Source organism: Mustela putorius, unplaced genomic scaffold (genome assembly GCF_011764305.1).
Source record: "Mustela putorius furo isolate JIRA1106 unplaced genomic scaffold, ASM1176430v1.1 tig00537227_pilon_pilon_pilon, whole genome shotgun sequence".
Taxonomy (NCBI): domain Eukaryota; kingdom Metazoa; phylum Chordata; class Mammalia; order Carnivora; family Mustelidae; genus Mustela; species Mustela putorius.
In genome coordinates this window covers 27887127-27908366 of record NW_025422368.1, presented here as the reverse complement: position 1 = coordinate 27908366, position 21240 = coordinate 27887127, and the positions used below count along the sequence as shown (strand labels likewise).

General features: G+C 36.4%; 1 protein-coding gene across 5 annotated transcripts in view; it reads left to right on the top strand.

Annotated features, from left to right (window-relative positions):
- The window catches only part of PYROXD1 (pyridine nucleotide-disulphide oxidoreductase domain 1), a 36501-nt gene that overhangs the window by 6843 nt on the left and 8418 nt on the right, over positions 1-21240 (top strand). For 3 of the 5 annotated variants that reach the window (XM_013057848.2, XM_004755717.3, XM_004755718.3), the window contains 10 exons: positions 3191-3310; positions 6205-6333; positions 8594-8667; positions 12084-12244; positions 14649-14749; positions 15762-15897; positions 16736-16848; positions 17441-17563; positions 19395-19532; positions 20127-20858. In XM_013057848.2, the coding sequence (XP_012913302.1) occupies positions 3239-3310; positions 6205-6333; positions 8594-8667; positions 12084-12244; positions 14649-14749; positions 15762-15897; positions 16736-16848; positions 17441-17563; positions 19395-19532; positions 20127-20375 (1296 nt within the window). In that variant the 5' untranslated portion in view covers positions 3191-3238 and the 3' untranslated portion in view covers positions 20376-20858. Of the gene's footprint in view, positions 1-3190; positions 3311-6204; positions 6334-8593; positions 8668-12083; positions 12245-14648; positions 14750-15761; positions 15898-16735; positions 16849-17440; positions 17564-19394; positions 19533-20126; positions 20859-21240 lie in introns of those variants that run through there. The other 2 variants (XM_045073030.1, XM_013057847.2) reach the window with 2 other exon arrangements.

Here is a 21240-nt window from a genome sequence, read left to right as displayed (position 1 = left end):
CTGAACCATAGGCATGGGGAGGATCTTCCAGGAAGAATACATACAGTGAGAGAATCCAGCAGCAGTGCCCTGTGGAACACTGACATTTAAAGAAGATCAGAGAAAAAGAGAGAGCTGAAAATGGCCACCCTTATTAGTCTAGATTGAAGAGGAGAACTATGAAAAAGGGGTATCCCCTGAATCCACAGAAAACAAAAGTTTAAGAGGAGTGGTCACGAGACACCTGGGTGGCTCAGTCAGTTAAACATCTATCTTTGGCTCAGGTCATGATCCCGGGATTATGGGATCAAGTCCAGCATCAGGCTCCTTGCTCAGTGGGGAGCCTGTTTCTCCCCCTGCTTATGCTTGCTTGCTCCCATTCTCTCTCTGGCAAATAAATAAATAAAATCTTTGTTAAAAAACAAAAAACAAAAAACGGTCAAAGGTGTCAGTTCCAGGGAGTAGTCAGGAAAGACAAGGACTCAGAAGTGCCCCTTTCTAGTAAATCATTGGTGACTTTGAGACAGTTTACACTATCTTCATAAGTTAATAGGGGGTTAACTCTAAAATGACAGTAAACATAAACTTTTCTCTTTTGACATTTAGCTGCGAAGAAAGAAAAGATAGAGTGGCAGCAAATCGAGGACAGGAGGACTAGCATTACATTGAGTTTTAATCTTTAAAGGTGGAAAACACTTTAGCATGTTTACCTGTTGAGATTAAGAAGCCAGTAGGGAAGGGCACCTGGGTGTTTCAGTTGGTTAGGCCACTGCCTTCAGCTCAGGTCATGATCCTGGAGTCCCAGGATCAGGTCCACATCAGGCTCCCTGCTCAGCAGGGAGTCTGCTTCTCCCTCTAACCTTCTACCCTCTCGTGCTTTCTCATTCAATCTCTCAAATAAATAAATAAAACCTTAAAAAAAAGCCTGTAGGGAAGAGGGAAGGCCGAAGATGAAGGAAAACAAGGAATACATAATAAAAGTCCTGAGGAGGTAAGTCACGATGGCATATAGAGCATAGATTACTGGATTCACCTTGAAACAGTAGAAATGGGTCAAAGAAGGCAGACTATAGCCAAGAATTATATAGATGGTGGGAATGAAGTAGTAAGAGTTCTTAGTAGTCCCTTTATGGCCTAGAGGTAAGGTGATTTGCTGGGAATGCAGAGAATGTAGTGTGTTTGGGAAAATTACTTACGGATAGAAGATGTTACTTAGATGTTACTCTTCTCACTATGTTGATGCTTAAACACTAATGGTGTAAGAGTAACAGTGGCTAAACTGGATTAGAGGTCATTGTATTCTTCACTGCCACACACCCAGTTAAATAAATTAGAGCCAGTAAAAAATGTTAGTTTTATTAAATCCTGGCTTTAAGTGTACATCTTTTTCATACTCTGTATGATGAAATGGGCTGCATGCGTAAAGCACTTGTTCTATGCACAGGAGTGGTATTGTCTCAAGGAAAAGCAGATGTGCAGTTGCTGAGTTGTGAGAGGAACTAATTTCTCTTTCATGGACACCAGTTTTACTTGAAAGAACAACCGACACACTATAGTAATTCAGATTTGGAAAAATGAGTGAAGTGAGTCTGTCACTTCAAGGAAAACAAGCGACAGTATTTGCTGCCAATAGGACAAAATTAGAGCTTTCCAGCCAAAATTAGAATTTTGGAAAACTAATTTCCTGTGAGTCTCATGGTACTTAAAGCCTTTCCTAATGAGATTGTTGGTGATAGTAATGTGATCTTTTGATACTGTAGTTATATAAAATGTGTTAACATTGGGAAGATCTCCATAACTTAGGGAACCACTATTGTCCACATGATGAATGTGATGTTACGAGATCCACTCCAAGTGTAGGATAGACCAGCAGATTTCACAGTTAGAGAGGATAAAAATTCTTTGATATGGTTTCAAATCCTACGTTGCAACTAATCTTTAAGAAAATGTGCTTGTTGAGTTTGTGTAACATCAAAGAAGAATATACAGTTCTGAAAAGGCTGCATATACTTCAACCAAATTAATATATTGTAACAGTTTGAAGGAGAAGCAGATCTTCTGTTAAGATCAGACATTAAAGATATTTGCAAAAATGTGAAACAATGCCATTCTTAATTTCTTTTGGAAAAATTGTTATTTTTTATTGAAAGGATACTATATCTCTTTAACATGTATTGATTATACTTCTAATTGAATTGAATATTTTACATTTTTCTCATTTTTCATATCTAAGGTAGCAGATATCACTGAGCTTAACTCACATGGATAAAAGTTCTTTGGGGTCCTCAGGTACCTGTAAGTGTGTAAAGGGGTCTTGAGACTAAGTGGTTTGAGAACCGCTAGGGCCATGTAATAGGATTTCCCAGTAGTATTTAGGGAGCAGCTGAGGTCAAATGCCAGTCTGCAAGGCGCAGTCCTTCCACAGAAGACTGGGTATATAGGACTGGAAAAAGCAGCAGTAGTTCAATCTTTGTTGTGGGTTTTCAGTGTAATTAATGGTTAAAGATTAGAAAGCAAGGAAGTAAAAGTTTGGGCAAAACATGAAATTATCTACAACAGAGTTATGGCTACACAGGAAGAGAAGGGAGTCCAAGAAGATGCTAATGGGTTTGGACAGCAGGAAAGAGTCTAAAGGCTAAATCACCATAAAGTTAGCTAGTTCGTGGACAGAGAAAACTGTAAGGTTAAGGAGGTCAATAAGCTGTGTGGTCAAAGTATGCAGAAGTGACTAGAGTCAGACCTCATTTTCCAGGCGAGGAGACTAAGCCGTAGTGACCTGGCTGACTTGCCCGAGTGGTAGGACCAATATTTGAGTTCAAGTCTTAAAATGTGGAGTTAGTCTTCTTTACGCTGTTTATAGTACAATTGGCCGACTTCGTTTTATGAATATGAAGTAACTAGTATATAAACACAAATGCAAATGTTTATTATTTAAAATTCTTGAAATATGGGGTACCTGGGTGGCTCAGTGGGTTAAAGTCTCTGCCTTCAGCTCAGGTCATGATCCCAGGGTCCTGGGATGGAGCCCCACATTGGACTCTTTGCTCAGCAGGGAGCCTGCTTCCTCCTCTCTCTCTCTCTGCCTGCCTCTCTGTCTACTTGTGATCTCTGTCTGTCAAATAATAAGTAAAAATATTTAAAAATAAATAAATAAATAAAATTCTTGAAATATTTCTTAAACATACATTTTTACCTTTATGATCTATTACAGGTTTCTAAAGTATTGGAGGAGTTTGATGTTGAAGAGCAACCAAAAACCATGTTAGAAAATCGCTTTCCCAACATTAAGATTATAGAATCTGGAGTAAAGGAACTGAAGAGTAAAGAACACGTAAGAGAATTTATTTCTTTTTTCTTTCTTTCTTTCTCACTTGCTCTCTTTTTTTTTTTTTTTTTTAAAGATTTTATTTATTTGAGAGAGAGCATGGGAGAGGAGAAGCAGACTCCCTGTGGAGCTGGAAGCCCAGTGCAGGACTCGATCCTGGTACTCTAGGATCATGACCTGAGCTGAAGGCAGTTGCTTAACCAGCTGAGCCACCCAGGCACCCAAGAGGATTTATTTCTTTATGACACCCCCTGTTCAATCTTGACAGGCTTTTGCCTGCTTTCTTTTGACCCTGACTCTACCACCACCACCACTAAGGTCCCTAATTTCATGATAATGGTTTATATTATTACTGGGAAAATTTATACTTGTTGTGGGTTATTGGGATTATATGATTAGTTTAATGTTTTACATGAGCATTAACATTTTATACAGTGTCTGCTGTGTTCTGGGCACCCCATTAAGTGCTGGGAGACAACAGGAATAGTACAGGGCACCTGCCCAGGGAGCGTTCAGTGTCATAGCGAATATACACATGTGCGCCTGTAACTATAGGAACATGAAAAGCATAGTCACTGAAATCTTACCAAAGCTCTGATATTAGGGATTTGGGAGGGCTTTACAGAGGGAGTAATATTTGAATAGGGTTTAAAAGGTGGGTAAATTAAGAGTTCTTAATTAGGGGCACTGTAGGAAAAGGAGGTGGCTTATTCAAAGGCCCAAAGAAAAGGAAGGGGGCACGTGGGAGAGTGACGCTGTCAGAGGAACTGTGGTGGGGACAAGGAAAGAAGATTGGCAGATGAGGCCAAAGAAACAAGACTGTGAAGAGCTGTTTACATCATGCCAAGAAATTTATTTGATAATCAAAGGAGGAATGAAGAGATTTTAGGTCGTGGCAGGGTGATATTGTATAGGATATGCTTTTAGCAAGGTAGATCTGACAGCAGTGTTAAGGAGGAAGTGGGCGGAGTGAGGGGCTGCTGGCCACCCGCCAAATCGGAAGGTGGTTGCAGTCCAAAATGGTAGAAGGCCTGAACCAAGACAGGGATAGTGTAAGTTGGGAAGAACGGCCCAGATATAAAGGGCCGTAAAGTCAGCAGGACCGAGTAACCCATTGGACATGGGACTTACTAAGGCGGGCTTAGGAAAGGGTATTGTCGGATGATCAGCAGTATCCTCAGATGAGCTTCAGGCAAGATGGGAAGTAGAGTTTGCAGTTGTTTGAGTAGCTCTCCCTTAAAGAGAAAAAACACTTATAATACATTCAAAACACAAATAATTTGATAGGAAAAAATAAATAAGTACTGAATTTTATGAGGAAAAAAATTAAAAATCTGAATCCCAAAACCAGAATAAATTTCTAATGTTTACATTAGTACCTATGATATATAACATCCATGTCAGTTAATTTGCAAATAGAAGTGTGCTCAGATGTGTAAATAAATTGAGGTAATTTATATTTGGGCATTTGAGTAAATCTAAGTGCCTCCCATTACCATTTGAAGTGTCCTAAATGAGATCATGTCTGTATTATCTGTCCTTTATATTCTTTAATGAATTAGAGATTATGTGTCTTGCCTACTTCCAAAAATTTAACAGTAAACAATGAAAAGAGTTCTTGTGTGTGTTTTTTCAGTAGCTAAGTCCAAATTATTTTTAAAATTTGGTCAGGGTCTATAATAATGTTCGCTAGATAAAATTCTAACCATATTATCTTCAGGAAGATTTTATAGAATTTCTTATGTGTGTTATACTGTGTGGAATTATTGGCTTTGTTTTTGTTAAGCAGCTGAAGAGTTACAACAGGTAACAAATGTCTCCTTGAGTATCAAGTGCTACAGTTACGAGTTGCCATGTTTTATAAATCAAACACATGGCACACTGTTAACCTCTAAACCACTCTGACAAAGTCTGGCATCTCTTATAGTCATATGTACTTACAGATATATGCTTTCTAAAGGCTACTACTTAGATGTAGGTTTTCATTCAATACTAAGGAACAAAAACAGTGGATCTCAAATATGTATTTTTATTTTTTAAAATTTCTTTTCAGTGTACCAGAATTGTTTATGTACCACACCCAGTGTTCCATGCAATACATACCCTCCATAATACCCACCACCGGCCTCACCCAACCTCCTACCCCCCACCGCCCCTTCAAAACCCTCAGATTGTTTTTCAGAGTCCATAGTCTCTCATGTATTTTTAGGCTCAGTGATGTCATTAAAAATTAATACAAATAACTTTAAAGCCAGTACATGCTAGGAATTAAGGTTAAAGTATTTTTTACTTTTATGAAAATATCCCCAAAGAGCATGCTTGCTGGTAAAGTGATTGTTATTTGTACTTAAGAATATAAATAGTATTTTTTTAGCACTTCTAATGTTTTTAGGTAATGTACCCTTTTCTACCACACTCTACCTGGGTATTAAGGTATGATATCATTAGAATTACTACATCTTTCTTAGAGTAATTTCCACTGAGATTGGAAATATTCATTAAGGCCTACCCCAGGTATAATAATCAGAATGCTCATTTTTAAAAATTTCTGAATGTTTAATTTTTTGTCTGAGGTCAGCAATACCCCACTGAATATCATGAGTTTTATGTAAAATCTGGTGTGCATATATCTTTTTTCCCAGGGGAGAAAGACTAGTTTTCACCAGATTCCCAGTATGGCTCATGGCCCTGCAATGATGGTGAATGACAATGGGAGAAGGCATTCTCACATTTACTTTGATTTGTTTACTTTGATTTGCTGTAACAAAGCAGAGTGCCACCAAGAGTTAGCCTTAATGTATTTTTTGCTTTCCTCATGTTGAATTTTTCATTTAAAGTGAAGTTGTATCCATGGATGACCATGTTCCTTCTCTCTCCTTCTTTGCTCTATGTTCTTACAGTGCATTGTAACAGGAGATGGCAGTCAGCATGTGTATAAGAAACTCTGTCTGTGCACTGGAGCTAAGCCAAAGTTGATATGTGAAGGAAATCCTTATGTATTAGGAATCCGTGATACAGACAGTGCTCAGGTAACATTCTTAGGTTGGGTCATAGGAAAGGAATGTGAATATTTCTTAGGCTTTTCTATATTTGAATCAAAGTATTCTCCTTAAAGTGTTAATTCTTAAATTATAGAAGAGGTTTGTTTTAGGATCCATAAACCAGAAAATAGTTATGTTATTGCCAGTTTCAGTTTAGCTTTGGTTGATAATTTTTGTTTTTTTAGTTCATGCTGATGTTCTGTGTTCTTTCCATTGTGCATTGTATCCCAGGTATAACAACTAAGCTGAAGGTTATAACTTATACACACATACATTACTGTAGTTTGGGAATATGTGATTTGTAATCTAAATAATATAATGATCTTCTTCCAAAAAGGTAAACCAGGGCGCCTGGGTGGCTCAGTGGTTAAGCCGCTGCCTTCGGCTCAGGTCATGATCTCAGGGTCCTGGGATCGGGTCCCGCATCGGGCTCTCTGCTCAGCAGGGAGCCTGCTTCCTCCTCTCTCTCTCTCTGCCTGCCTCTCTGCCTACTTGTGATTTCTCTCTGTCAAATAAATAAATAAAATCTTTAAAAAAAAAAAAAAAAAAAGACAAAAAGGTAAACCATTTCCCGAACTTACTGAACTTACCCCTTAGCAAAGAAATTAATATTGAGAAGATATTTATGGTTAGAATCATGACAGAATCTCTGAACTGAAAAAATCATTTGGTTTGTTGTACTCAGGAACTGTAGTAAACTATCCCAATAAGGTGAAACTCTCTGGAACCTTATACAACTTTTTCTGGTAGTGGATTTAAGGGCTTCTAGAGTTCACTGACCCTTTTGCCAAGAAGCTCTTCCTGATTTCCAATAATAATACTGTCTTACCTCAAGTTTGTTTTACTTCTCTTCCATAGGGTGATAAATTTTACATTTTTTGATAATATTTCATATTCTTAAAAGGTGATTTTTTCCAGCCTGTTCTTAATTAAATAGGAATTCAGAGAAAACTAGAAAAACCTAATTATAAATTATAATTTAATTATAATTATAAACATTTCAGGTTCCCATTATCAAAGATTGAGCATAACTATGTTCCAGTGAGGTCCTCTGCAGACATGAACTGCTCATATTAATCCTGTGTGACAGTATTACTCCCGTTTTACAATTAGGAAACTCTGATGGAGAAATTAAGTTTTTATCTGTGCTAAAGTAGTTATTAAGTCTATCAGAAGTACAATTTAAACGCATACTATTTATCTCCATATCCAATGTTTTTAACAGATTTTTCTTAAATTATTGTCCTCAGTGACGGACAAACTAAAATTAATTCTTTTTTTTCTTGTAGCATTTTAAACAAGTCAGTAATTATTGACTATTACAATAAAGCTTTGGATGAATTTAATAGAAATAGGATTTAATAGAACTTGACGTAGTAGGAAGAGGAATTCGGCTATTCATATGTCACTGTGAAGCAGTGGGACTATTCTGTTACTTTTGAAAGTGCCATAAAAATGACCATGACATCCCTACAGTCATTGTGATCTTTTTTAGGGGGCAGAGGAGGGAGGTGGTAGAGTCATCAATTAGTTGTCTCATAATAATAAGAGCAAAAATTTTTTTCTGATAAGTGTTGGACATTATTGTGCCTGCCTCTAACAGCTTTATTTACATTATCTTAATGCTTGCAGAGGCCAAATGAGATAGAGTCACTTCTTGTTTCCCTTTGTAGTTGAAGAACCAGAGGCGCAGGGGGGTTAAGCAACTTGTCTAAGTTACTAATTGCGAGCAGTTACTAACTCCTAGAGCCAGGGACTCTTAACCACCAAACTGTTGCACTGCTCATTCATGCAAGTTTTGAGTGTTGACTGACTCCAGGGAAAGCGTCAACTGAAGGACTAGGTGAAAAGGAATAACCCTATATGTAAGATACAGATCAGTGTCCTGTTAGTAAATTGATTGGATAAAGGAGTCAGGAATGTGATGATGAACTAGAGGTTGTGCCGCTTTACTGAAATTCTAAACTATGTAATAACTGTAATGTAATGTTATGACTTGAAATGTAATGACTTGAAAGGCAAGGGAAATCAGCAGAGGCACTGCTGTGAAGACAGCCTGGATGAAACAAAGTACTTGTAATATTACAAAGTATTGTAATATTGCGTCCTGGCAGAGTGGGCAAATGATATTTATTTTGTTCCTGTGTAAATCAGATAAAATTCCTGTATTTTCAGAATATTATCAGTGAAGCCCCTTGCTTCAAGTTATGTCCACTACTTACAGAACACTGTGTCCTTTTCAATACAGGAATTTCAGAAACAGCTTACTAAAGCTAAAAGAATAATGATCATAGGGAATGGCGGCATTGCACTTGAATTGGTGTAAGTATGTATTTTTAAATACTACTTTTTTTTTTTTTAAAGATCTTATTTCTTTGAGAGAGAGACAGTGAGAAAGAGCATGAGAGGGGAGAAGGTCAGAGGGAGAAGCACACTCCCCTTGGAGCTGGGAGCCTGATGTAGGACTCGATCCCAGGACTCTAGGATCATGACCTGAGCCAAAGGCAGTTGCTTAACCAACTGAGCCACCCAGGTGCCCTAATACTATTTTTTTTTATTTGTTTATTTGACAGAGATCACAAGTAGGCAGAGAGAAAGGGAAGCAGGGCTCGATCCCAAGACCCTGGGATCATGACCTGAGCCAAAGGCAGAGGCTTTAACCCGTTGAGCCACCCAGGTCCCCTAAACACTATTTAAACACTGCTCTGTGATTCGTATGATTATTGGCAGACTAGAAACATCTTGGTATTCTGAAACTCAAAGATAAACGTAATTGTTTTTCATATATTTTTAAGGAAAATATCAACTTTGTATTTTTAGCTTTCATGGAGTTCATAGTTGCAGTGATACCATTGCTGCAACATGAGTTTAGGAGTTCTCATGGTTACTGTCTCAAGGGGTGACACACAGGTGACTGGAGAGATGTGGCCCACAGATATGTTTGGTAAACATGTACTATCTTGAACAACAATTTGAATGTGCACTTTTAGAGCTTTCTAATAACAGTCCCTACCACTTACTATTTATACCCATCCTGCTTCACTCATTTATATGGTTACTTGATTGGCCCATGACTCGCTAGTTCAAGATATATGGTACTCCCAGCTCTTGGGTTTTTGGAAGTCAGAAAATGTTGAACACATAAATTAAAATACTATCTTAAGGGGCGCCTGGGTGGCTCAGTGGGTTGAGCCGCTGCCTTCGGCTCAGGTCATGATCTCAGTGTCCTGGGATCGAGTCCGCGTCAGGCTTTCTGCTCAGCAGGGAGCCTGCTTCCCTTCCTCTCTCTCTGCCTGCCTCTCCGTCTACTTGTGATTTCTCTCTGTCAAATAAATAAATAAAATCTTAAAAAAAAAATACTATCTTAAGATGATATTTCAGGTTCAGAGAACATTGAGGAATCGATATCCTGCTATGGTTTACAGAGCATTGATTTTCTTTGTAATTGTATCTTCCCACGGATGGCTGACATGGAATTGTTTGGACATTTTCAGGCCAGAAAGTGGAGTCCAATTACAAAGAGGACAAATTTATATCAAAATGAGGAATTTGCCAAAGCCCTATCTATTCTAACTCTTGGACTAGGTTTTTGCTCCTTATTCTGACAGGGTGGTGAATCCCAGTGGAAGCTTTTAAGAGTTCCTAAATTGCCTGAGTACTAAGAGTGGCAGTCGTTCTTGAAATGAGGAAGTTTGTGGCACTAATGAGAACTGCAGAGAAAAAAAAAAAGAGAGAAAAACTAGAGTCAAAACCAAACAGAACAAAGAGGAGGGAGGAGGCGCATCACAAATTTTCTCCACTAAGGATTACTGAAAGTATAGCTTAACACTATGATTCTTTGCATTGGAAAATTTTCTGTATTCAGAAATGTTTGTAGTCTTACACCATTTAATCCTGTTCCTCATTTTCTTTAGGTTGGAGATAGACTATATAATTTGATAAAACTCCTAAGGAAAGGACACATATAATGCTGTTATCTCAGCTTACGTCCACTGATGATCAGGTGTTCATCATATCATGATGAGAAATCACACAAACTCTTTCTGCTCTTCAGTAGCCCTCATGATCCCCCAGGGCAAATGCTCATTTTCTTCAGTGTACTTTTCTTCTTTACTAGTATAGGTTAATCCTTTGCTTTTCAAAACCTTTTTTTTTTTTTTTAATACTTTCACAAAACCATACTTCACTGTTTAAGGGTGGTCTTAAAAAATAGGATACCTCTGTGGTGAAGTATCTTGCTGAGGGCATAGCTCATAGGTTAAGGAGAGTACAGGGTGTCCTATCAGGGGGGGCACATACAGGAGTTCTCATGGTTACTTATTACTGTGGCTTACTAGTCAAGCATCAGTATTTTAAGCTATACTGATATGCGTTGTACTATTGTATTACTTCAAAGTTTTTACAAAATGGTAGAGGAATTTCTAATTTGTGAAAGCTAAAGAATTTCATAGTAACTATGTGCCTATATGTATATTGATAAGAAATTTATTACTGAATGTTTGTATATTCTACTTTCTGCTCATCAGCAATCCTGTATGACCTGAGCAGCATATAGAATATTCTCCAAAGAATGTGAAATTTAGTAACTGTAAATGTTTGTTTCTGCCATAGCGAAGCAGGAATTTATGAACACATAATAAAGGCTCATTAGATGGTGCAAGAGGATCTTTTACCATATTGTCAGAAAGCATGAACATCAGATGATGTGAAGTGAGATGTATTAAACCTTATTTTTTGTATCATCTATTTACTGATTAGCTTGAAAAGTCCATGTGTTACATTATAGCGTCTGTGACATAAAGATGGTGATATTTTGACCATAAGTCAGCATTAATAGTTCTTAACATGTGATAATCTTAGTACCACTACCGGTTCAAATAAAATCCTAGTACAGTTAGGATGACCATATATCCTGTTTGTCTAGGATTGTCCCAGTTTATCAGTTGTACCAAAACAAGTATTAACAGCAGAAAAACCTAACAGACTTCAGGGACTTGGTGAAATGAATACTAAGCAAACCACATTCTGGGTGATCAGACCAAGAGATAAAATAGCAATGTGCAGGAGCTCTGGCCTGCACATGAATGGTGATGGCCCGTGTACACCACAGTCGTTCCTTTCTTCCTTGATTTTCTGTGAGCCGGGTCTTTCTTTGACTGGATGGCTTGGACATTTCTGAGACAAAGGGAGAGGACTACAGAGTAGTGGTTTCTTTATAACAGAGTTAAAATTTTAGTTGATAACTCTAATTCTCTCCTTTTCCTATCTCCTTCCATAATGTTGCTTGAGTACACAAATTACTTGTTACCAAAGAAGTGAAGTATTTTAACTGTATACTATCCATCCATCTATCTATCCATCGTTGGTTATACTGTAACCACGTCAAAAAAGCACTGTTCATTCATGGAACCCTGGAGAACATTCATACAATAACTATGTTGGGGAATTTGACCGCTTAGAGTGATGCTCACTGTAATGAAATTTCACCTGATACTCAGTTACATATGTTTGTCATTTTTATGTTCTTTCAGTAAACTGGTTAAATTTATTTTATTACTTATTCTACTTCAACTCTTTTTATCCTGAAAGAGTATTCCATTCCTCCTTACAATCATTCTTGCTCAGTTTGTCTTAAACTACTTTCTTTACTTTTGCCTTCAGAGATAATTATTTGCAAATACAGAGATTTCTACTCAGACTTTCAGAATTGCTCTGAGTAACTTTAATATTCCTTTTAGGTATGAAATTGAAGGGTGTGAAGTCATTTGGGCCATTAAAGATAAAGCTATTGGGAATACTTTCTTCGATGCAGGAGCAGCTGAATTCTTGACTTCAAAGCTCACTGCTGAAAAACCAGAGGGCAGAATTGCACATAAAAGAACCAGATATACAACTGAAGGTAAATACAGCATCTTATTCATTAATTCACAGATGAAACTGTTTAGCTTTTTAGCCATATAGAAAAAGGCTACAAGAAATATAGATAGTATCATTTCTGTATCTTACATGACTTAGATTTTCCAGGATTTCTTAAAATGACAAATATGTATAATTAAAACTAGAAATTTAAGGTGAAGTAAATGAACCAGCCTATCTGCATCTTTGCAAACAGTAACTGGACATGACTTAAGGTAATTTTACCAAAACATGCAGTGAATTAAAAAAGAAATACAGGGATGCCTAGGTGGCTCAGTTGGTTAAACACCTGCCTTCAGCTCAGGTCATGATCTCAGGGTCCTGGGGTGGAGCCTTGCATGGGGCTCCCTGCTTAGTGGGGAGTCTGCTTCTCCCTCTCCCTCTCCCCTTCCCCCCAGCTTGTGTTTATGCTTGCATGCTCACTCTTGCACATGCACGTGCGTGTAAATAAATCTTTAGGAAAAAAGAAAAAAATACAAACGTAGTATTTTAAGAGCTTTTTTTTAAACTTGGCTTACACAGTTCAAAAAGAATTCTGTAAGTTTTGAGGGTGCTAAAAATTGATAAAATGCTTAAAAACAGATGGCTAATCTTTTTATTGAATTATAACAAACTATAATAGTTTCAGGTGTTTAACAGTAGTGATACAGTATTTTTTTTAACATTTAATTTCTTTTTTTAAAGATTTTATTTATTTGACAGAGATCACAAGTAGGCAGAGAGGCAGGAAGAGAGAGGAGGGAATCAGGCTCCCTGCTGAGCAGAGAGCCCAATGTGGGACCCAATCCCAGGACCCTGGGATCATGACCTGAGCCGAAGGCTTCAACCCACTGAGCCACCCAGGCACCTAATGATTCAGTATTTTTATACATTATGACATGGTGACCTCAGTAGGTTTAGTTACTCTTGTCACTATACAAACTTACTACAGTACCACTGACTGTATTTCCTGTGCTATACTTTATAGCCCTGTGACTTATTTGTAACTGGAAGTTCATACTACTTACTACTGTTCACCTGTTTTGCCTGCGTTACCAGTGCCTCCCCTTGGCACTATATCTGAGCCTATTGCTTTATTTATTTTGCTGTTTTAAAATATTTTCCCTAGTTTAACTTGCATGTGTTTATTTTAAACAATTTTACTGAAGTATAGTGTTACTGAAATAACTGAATATATAGTTATATATAGTGTTACTGAAATACTGACTATAGTGTCATATTAGTTTCAGGTGTACAATAAAATGATTCAACAATTCTGTGTATTACTCCGTGCTCCTCATGATAGGTATACTTTTAATCCCATTTCACCCATACTTCCATCCTTTGGCAAACACAAGCTCTCTGTATTTAAGAGTCTGATTTTTGTCTCGTTTTTTAAATCCCACATATGAATGAAATCATGTGGCATTTGTCTTTGACTTATTTCACTTAGCATTATATCCTCTAGGTCCATCCATGTTGTTGCACATGGCAAGATCTCATACTTTTTAATGGGAGTGGTATTCCATTGCATACATACCCCACATCTTCTTTATCCATTCATCAGTTGATGGACATGGGATTGCTTCCATATCTTTGTTGTAACTAATGCTGTAGTTAACACAGGGCTTGATATATCTTTTCGAATTAGTGTTTTTCTTTTCCTGGGGTAAATAGCCAGTAGTGGAATTACTGGATCATAGGGTAATTTGGGGTTTTTTTTTTTGGTAATTCTATTTTTAATTTCTTGAGGGAACTCCATACTGTTTTTATACAGTGGCTATAGCAATTTGCATTCCCACTACCACTGCATGAGGGATCTTGTTTCTCCTCATCTTTGCCAAGACTTGTTATTTCTTCTTTTTTTTGATTCTAGCCATTCTATAAATATAAGGTGATACCTCATTGTGATTTTTATTTGTACTTCTCTGATTAATGATACTGAGCATCTTGTCACGTCCCCGTTAGCCAGGTGTCTTTAGAAACATGTCTTTTCGGGTCCTCTGCCCATTTTTTATTTTGATTGTATTTTTGTTACCAAGTTGTAGGAGTTCTTTATATATTTTGGATATTAACCTTTTATCAGATCTCTTACCCTTCACTTTAACATACATTTGGGGATGTATGTATAACATCCCCAAAACACATTGTGTTTAAACTCAACACTTGATCAAAACATTATCCATTTTATAGCTCTATATCACAAAATATTAAGATAATAAAATACCCACATATCACAAAATATTAAGATAATAAAATAATCCATACAGATATCTTAGTTTAGTCATGCTGTATATATGTACATATGAGAATTATAACATTTCCTAAAAGCTTGAGAATACAAAGCATACTTCTCTGCCTGGCAGTTTTTAGATCATTTGAATTTTGAGTTGAGTTTATTTTTTCAGGAAAGAAAAAGGAAACACAAACCACAGCTGGTATTGGCAGTATGGGCAGTGCTTTGGGACCTGATTGGCATGAAGGCTTGAATCTCAAAGGTACAAAAGAGGTAGGTGTTCATATATGAATTAAACCTAAGATGCAATTTTAAGTTTTAAACTGTTCGTTAAAAGCTGGTCACAAATACGTCAAACAACTGCTGGGTTACTTTACTTAAAATCCAAAGTGCTAGGACAGACAGGACCAATGGCAGTTGGTCCAATTCCTTACCAAAGTTAAGTATTTCATTCATCTAAAACTGATTCGTGCCCTTCTTTTTAGTTCCTCAGGCGGACAGATTTCCAGACCCAGACTACAGTGACTGTAACTGTCCTATTTTTAAATTAATCTTTTCTCAAGTCACTTCACATGCATTATACTATCTTAAAGATTATTTGATGAATTCTAAATAAAATAGGTATTTAACATCCTAATTGGATAAGCAGATAACTTGCTTTTATTCATTTTATTTATTAGATATTTGTTTTTAAATAGTTTAAAAAGCCTGTGATATTTAAATACTGTAAGAAGCATCTGTGGAGTCCTCATCACCGTATATGATTTCTTTACAGCCTTGGGTAGTTTGGAGGGGAGCTGGCTTCATAGCATACCTAATTTTGGTGATAGAAATTATATAAAATCATTTCTTCCTGCATCTTCAGATCCAAAGATTAATAGTATTTTTAACCTGAGAACTTCAGCAGTTTGGTTCAGTAAACATTATCTCCTTTATACTTGGCACTTTACTAAGGTTCTGGATATTACAGTAAGTTGGCAGGGACCTGCCCTCAAGAGGCTTTTATAGTCTCTAGCAGTTGTAATTTTTAAACACTGTATTTGTAATTATCATTTAGACTTAAACGCATCCCCTGCCAGTGCAACTAGTTGTTCTCTTAAGTTCTGAACGGATTTTTGCTCACTCCCTTCATGCACAGAAATTGAGAGGCTTTTTAATTTGGGGCAGCCAGTGTGTTTTCCTTTATACTGTAAGATTATTTTTTCTGTGTGTTTCTGCAAGTATATTGTAATTTTTTTTAAATTATGAGTAACCTAAGTCATTTTTTGGGAATTTGTTATTTTAGTTTTCTCATAAGATTCACATTGAAACTATGTGTGAAGTAAAGAAAATCTTCCTTCAGGAGGAATTTAGAATTTCTAAGAAAAAGTCCTCGCCTTTTCCTAGAGACCATTCTAATCAGTCAGTCACAACCGATAATGGTAAGTAATAAAATAAGAAAAAATACCAGTAATTTAAAAGGATGAAACCTTACTTAATCTTACTATATTAAAAACTTCAATTTCTTTATGAAATTGAAACATAAAAAGTAAAAATGAAACTATTTATTAATAATGTAAGTCATTTCATTTTCATTACTTAAGTCTTCAAGCTTCCTGATAATTTTACATGGGGTTCATGATGCTATAGCCACAACTCTTTGAGTCAATTACAGATCAAAACAAATATAAACAAAGCCTTTATGCTCCCAGGGGTGAAATGACTTCCCCCAAATCAAACAGATTGAAAATCTATAAATTTGGGATTAAGAAACAGATCTAATCCCTATTCTACACTTCCTGTGAGAACTACTGCTGTTTGAAGAAATAAACTCAGCTAGACTGGCATATGAGATATTCCAGTTATTGAATTCTTTGTATTTTTCCATGGGAAAAGGTAGTGTTAGAGTTTGAATATGAGTAATAAGGAAAAACGTTGCAAAATGAGAATTTGGACTAAACTCTTAGTGGAGTATAATAGCTTAATATTTAGAAAATGGTTATTGGCTTAAAATCATTTTGTTAGAAGTCTAAATTTGAAGGAAAGATGTTCAGAATGCCATAATTTTGTAAATATACTCAAAACAAGAAGACAGTGCTGACTGCATTATAATTGTTTAAGCAAATATGCCTTATAAAGTTATTAAAGGGTATGTTTTAAAGTCCTCTCCTGCCTTTTTCTTTCACTCTTTATTCTAGGCATTACATATTCACATGCTAATGACAGCTGGTGGTGATAACATTTGAGAATGAAGGTGGTTTTTTTCTGTTTGTTTTAAAGAGGTATGGCCTGTATATGTGGAATTGACTAATGAAAAGATATACGGCTGTGATTTCATTGTCAGTGCTACAGGAGTTACACCAAATACAGAACCTTTCCTCTGTGGCAACAATGTAGGTGAAATTTTTTGTCCTGCTATGAGTATTTTTAAAGTAGTATAAGATTTCTAATTCTCAAGTATAAATCAGTGTTCATTGTTTTAGTGTAAAACTGTAACTTAAGGAAGCTAAGTTTAGTGTGCAGTCATCCTTTATTTGTAGTATTTCATATTGCCTACCTAAAATTTTAAGTGGTAAACATCCCAGCATCAGTGTCCTCATAAATGGGACATAATGCACATTTGTCTAAAGGTTGATGAGATGAACACTTATGAATTCTTACAAATGATTCTTTTTAGAGAAACTGCCTTTTAGCATTTGAAGCTCGCAAAACTGAAGAATACTGTAATTACAAGTCGGGTAGTAACTATGGTTACTGAGTGTTCTTGATGTTGAAAGTCTTAAGAATTTTTGAGTAGGTCTGTCCTAGTAGGATTTTGATTCCCTAATAATTCAGCTGAGTTATCTAAACTTTGCAGCTGTTTTTCACTCTCTCACTAAAGACGGCATACTGAGGTATAAAAATTTGACTTAGTCTTTTACTTTAGAACAAAAAAGACATCTTTCATTTTTCTTCCCATGTATACTTATCAGGAACCTCATTTAGTTTGCTCTAGGAGAAGATGGTGGCCTGAAAGTGGATGCTTATATGCACACATCTCTCTCTGATGTCTACGCCGCTGGTGACATCTGCACTGCATCCTGGCAGCCCAGCCCGGTGTGGCAGCAAGTAAGCCAGCATCCATCATCACACCTTTGTATCTGATTTTTCAGATTCCATCTGACGGTAAAGGAGTCGCTACCAGCAAATCCAAATTTCCGGTTTTCCCACTTAAGTAGGAAGCTATCCTAGAGTTTTCTGTGACATTTTAAAAAGAATGTTTCCCTTTTGGCAAGTTATTAAATAGAGATGGAACACACTGGGATGTCTTACCTTCATACATTTAGCAGCACTGTCCAGTGGAACTCTGTGACAACAGAAACATTCAATATGCTTGTAGTGTCCACTCAGTAGCTACATGTCTCTGTTGAGCCATTAAAATGTGCTGAATGTGACTGAGGAACTGAATTTTAATTTTACTTACATTTAGTGGCTGCCAGACTGGACAGCGCAGCTTTAGATGAATGAATAACATACTGAGGTATAAACCATATAGATGATGGGGGGATCCTGATGACCCAGTTTTGTCCCTCTGGGAATTATGACTGAAAAAATTTCCTATAGTGAACAGCCTTCCTCAGCCGAACAGCTCCATCCAACTGGATGTCCACGTCCTCCTACCCTCATGGTGCTGCCTGCCTCTTCAGAGTGGAGCAGAAATCCTTCAGGAAGATACTCAGACTGTAGTCATAGGGCAGGTGGTCTTAGCAGGAGTAGAGATGCAGGTAGGCATTACAGATAAAACAACCAGGTAACACTCAGTGAAAGACCAGCTCCACAGGTAGATTTTACTCCTTCAGATTAACTATGGAGTGTGAAGTAGCAGAAGGGCTAGATGTAGTCTGAGAGGCACCTTCAACACTTATGTGTTTTTACAGAGATAAGTCATAGGAAGAGTGCTTTCAGCCTGTTTCGAAAGTGCTAGCTTGTTTTCAGTTTTTCCTACATTCTGTGACTTCTGTGGCATAGCTGTCTTCAAGTCTGTGGGATTTTTTTAAACACTTTAAACCCTCTAGGGTAAATTATATCCTTATTATGTGTCATACTCGGCTACAGGCAATATCCAAAAACAAAACAGATGTCTCATTCTGAGTGAATCTAATAGATCTTGTCTCTTAATTTGTAGAAGCAATAAATAAGTATACCAGTCAGTTTTATATGATCCAGGGCCCTACATTAGCTTATTTAATTCTCTTAATAGCCAGAGAATAGGTGGTATATATTTATGTTTCAGGTGAAGAAATTAAGGCTGTTAATAAACATGGAGAAGAGTTGGTATTTAAATCTCTTGACTTTCACAGCCAGTGTTATATCAGGGATTCCTAAAACTTTGTAGAAATAAACATACAGTAAATTAGAAATAAATAATGTAAGGGAAGAATTTAAAATTCCCAGCATCAGTTGTTGAAATCTGATAAGATTTCCTAAGGCTGTACACCCAACTAATACATCAGTTTAACTGCATGAGAGGCCTTAACTATGTAGCACCAAAATCTGAGGATTAGGAGAAGAAATGAATTCTTCAGTGATCATCTATTATCTCTACTTACGCTGATGATGAAACTTACTATAAAAAAGGTGACTAGTTAATTAGTAGTATTCTTACCTGGTACGCCCTGAAATGTTTTAGTTATTTGTAATAGTTTATTGAAACAGACTTGGTATCATCTTTTAATTTGAAAGGCAGTAATTTGGATAGAATTATGAACTAGCAAAATCGGGTTTGGTTAGCATGGATTGGTGACTGCTTCTACAGCAAAGACAATCCAACTAATCCTCTAACTCGCTAGATCTAGCCAGTCTCAAGGACTGTCAACATTGAAGTCATTTAAAGAATTTTATAAGGCATCTTTAAAGTAAGAACAATGAAAAATTTTCTCATGACATTTTTTTCTTTCAGATGAGGCTGTGGACCCAGGCTAGACAGATGGGATGGTATGCAGCGAAGTGCATGGCTGCAGCTAGTTTAGGAGAATCTATTGACATGGACTTCAGCTTTGAGCTTTTTGCTCATGTAACAAAATTTTTTAACTATAAGGTAAGATAAGCAAATCAGTGCCTTTTCCTTAGTCTTAAAACGAAAACCATGTAAATACTTACTCAGATGAGAAAATTAATTATTTTATAAAACATGACACATCTTCTCATTTCCTCATTTCTTGGAAATCAGTACCTGTTTTTACCACTGGTCTTAATTCCTGTTCATTACCCACCTTCCTGTGCTATACTGTTTTACCCATAAGTGGGGGAAAGTCTCTTCTAGGCTTATTCCCTGTTGGTACATTTTGAGATTCATTCTTTGTGGGGAGAACCAATAGCTGTTACACTCAAGAATGAACCAGGTGCTTTGCCGTGCATATTATTTACTCTTCACATTACTCTGAGGCAAGTTTTTTCTTCATGACTCTAAGCTGGTGTAATCCGGATCCTACAGATATTAATTCACCAGATATTTTTAATGTTCAGAGACTGTGGGGTGGTATCATCCATACAATAAATGCAGTGCCATTCAGATGTTTTCTTTGGGACACTCCCCAATTTTTGTGAATAGATTCTAGGTTAACATACATATACATATATAGTGTTTCTTTGTTGGTACTCATTACAATAATGTTTTTATCCCTATCTATAGGTTGTGTTGCTGGGAAAATACAACGCACAGGGCTTAGGTTCAGATCATGAATTAATGCTGAGATGTACCAAAGGACAGGAATACGTAAAAGTTGTCATGCAGCATGGGCGAATGATGGGAGCTGTCTTAATTGGTGAAACTGACTTAGAAGAAACATTTGAAAACTTAATTTTAAATCAGACAGATCTTTCATCATATGGAGAAGATCTGCTAGATCCAAATATTGATTTAGAAGATTATTTTGATTAAAAAAGGCATTTCAAAGAACTACGTAAAGTTCCAAATACTAAGTCACAATAAGGTAATACACTGACTTAATGAAGTTAAGAATACAGAAGTAATAATGATTTCAGTGGGAAAATATTAATTATTAAAATATTAAAATATAACAAAACCACTTACATAAATAAAAGGGTTACTCATTTCTGATTAAGCTAGGTTGTTACCTACTTAGCCAACAATTTGGTTGGATACGCTAGTCATTCTGATTGTGCAATGTCAGGGTTATGGTTTCAAGAGGCATATAGTTTTACATAGAGGTGTAGCAATATCTTACTTGGTAATATCATTTGTATTGATCCCTTATTCTATTTACGTTTGGATTCTACAGCTCTTCTGAGCTGAAATCACTCCCTTTTTGTAATCAGCCTTTGTAAAATATTCCATATAACTTTGCTATCAAATGTTGGTCATATCAAAAGAAAATAAACATGTCAAGGCACAAGAGTTTAATATAGTTATGTGAACTTGAGTATTTTTCTCATTTTGTCCTGTCAGTTTTTATAAATTATCTGAAATGTTTTAAGTCCAGTAATTAAGAGATAAGTTCCATATGTATAAAATAGTAATAAAATTGTCTCAAACGTTTAACTACAAAATAATGGTGTATACGTGCATAAACTGTTTTCTTGGAAAATATATAAACACCCATCTCATGATTGCTGAAGCAGATTTGCACACTTCTGGAAATTACCCAAGTTTTTTTACTTCTTTTTATCAGCTCCTTTAGAATCCAAGTTTGAGATGATTCCATCTACAAAATTAAATCAATCTACAAAGCAAACATTGTGGTCAAAACTCAGCGGTTCCATTTTCTCTTCAGGTTAAATATCAG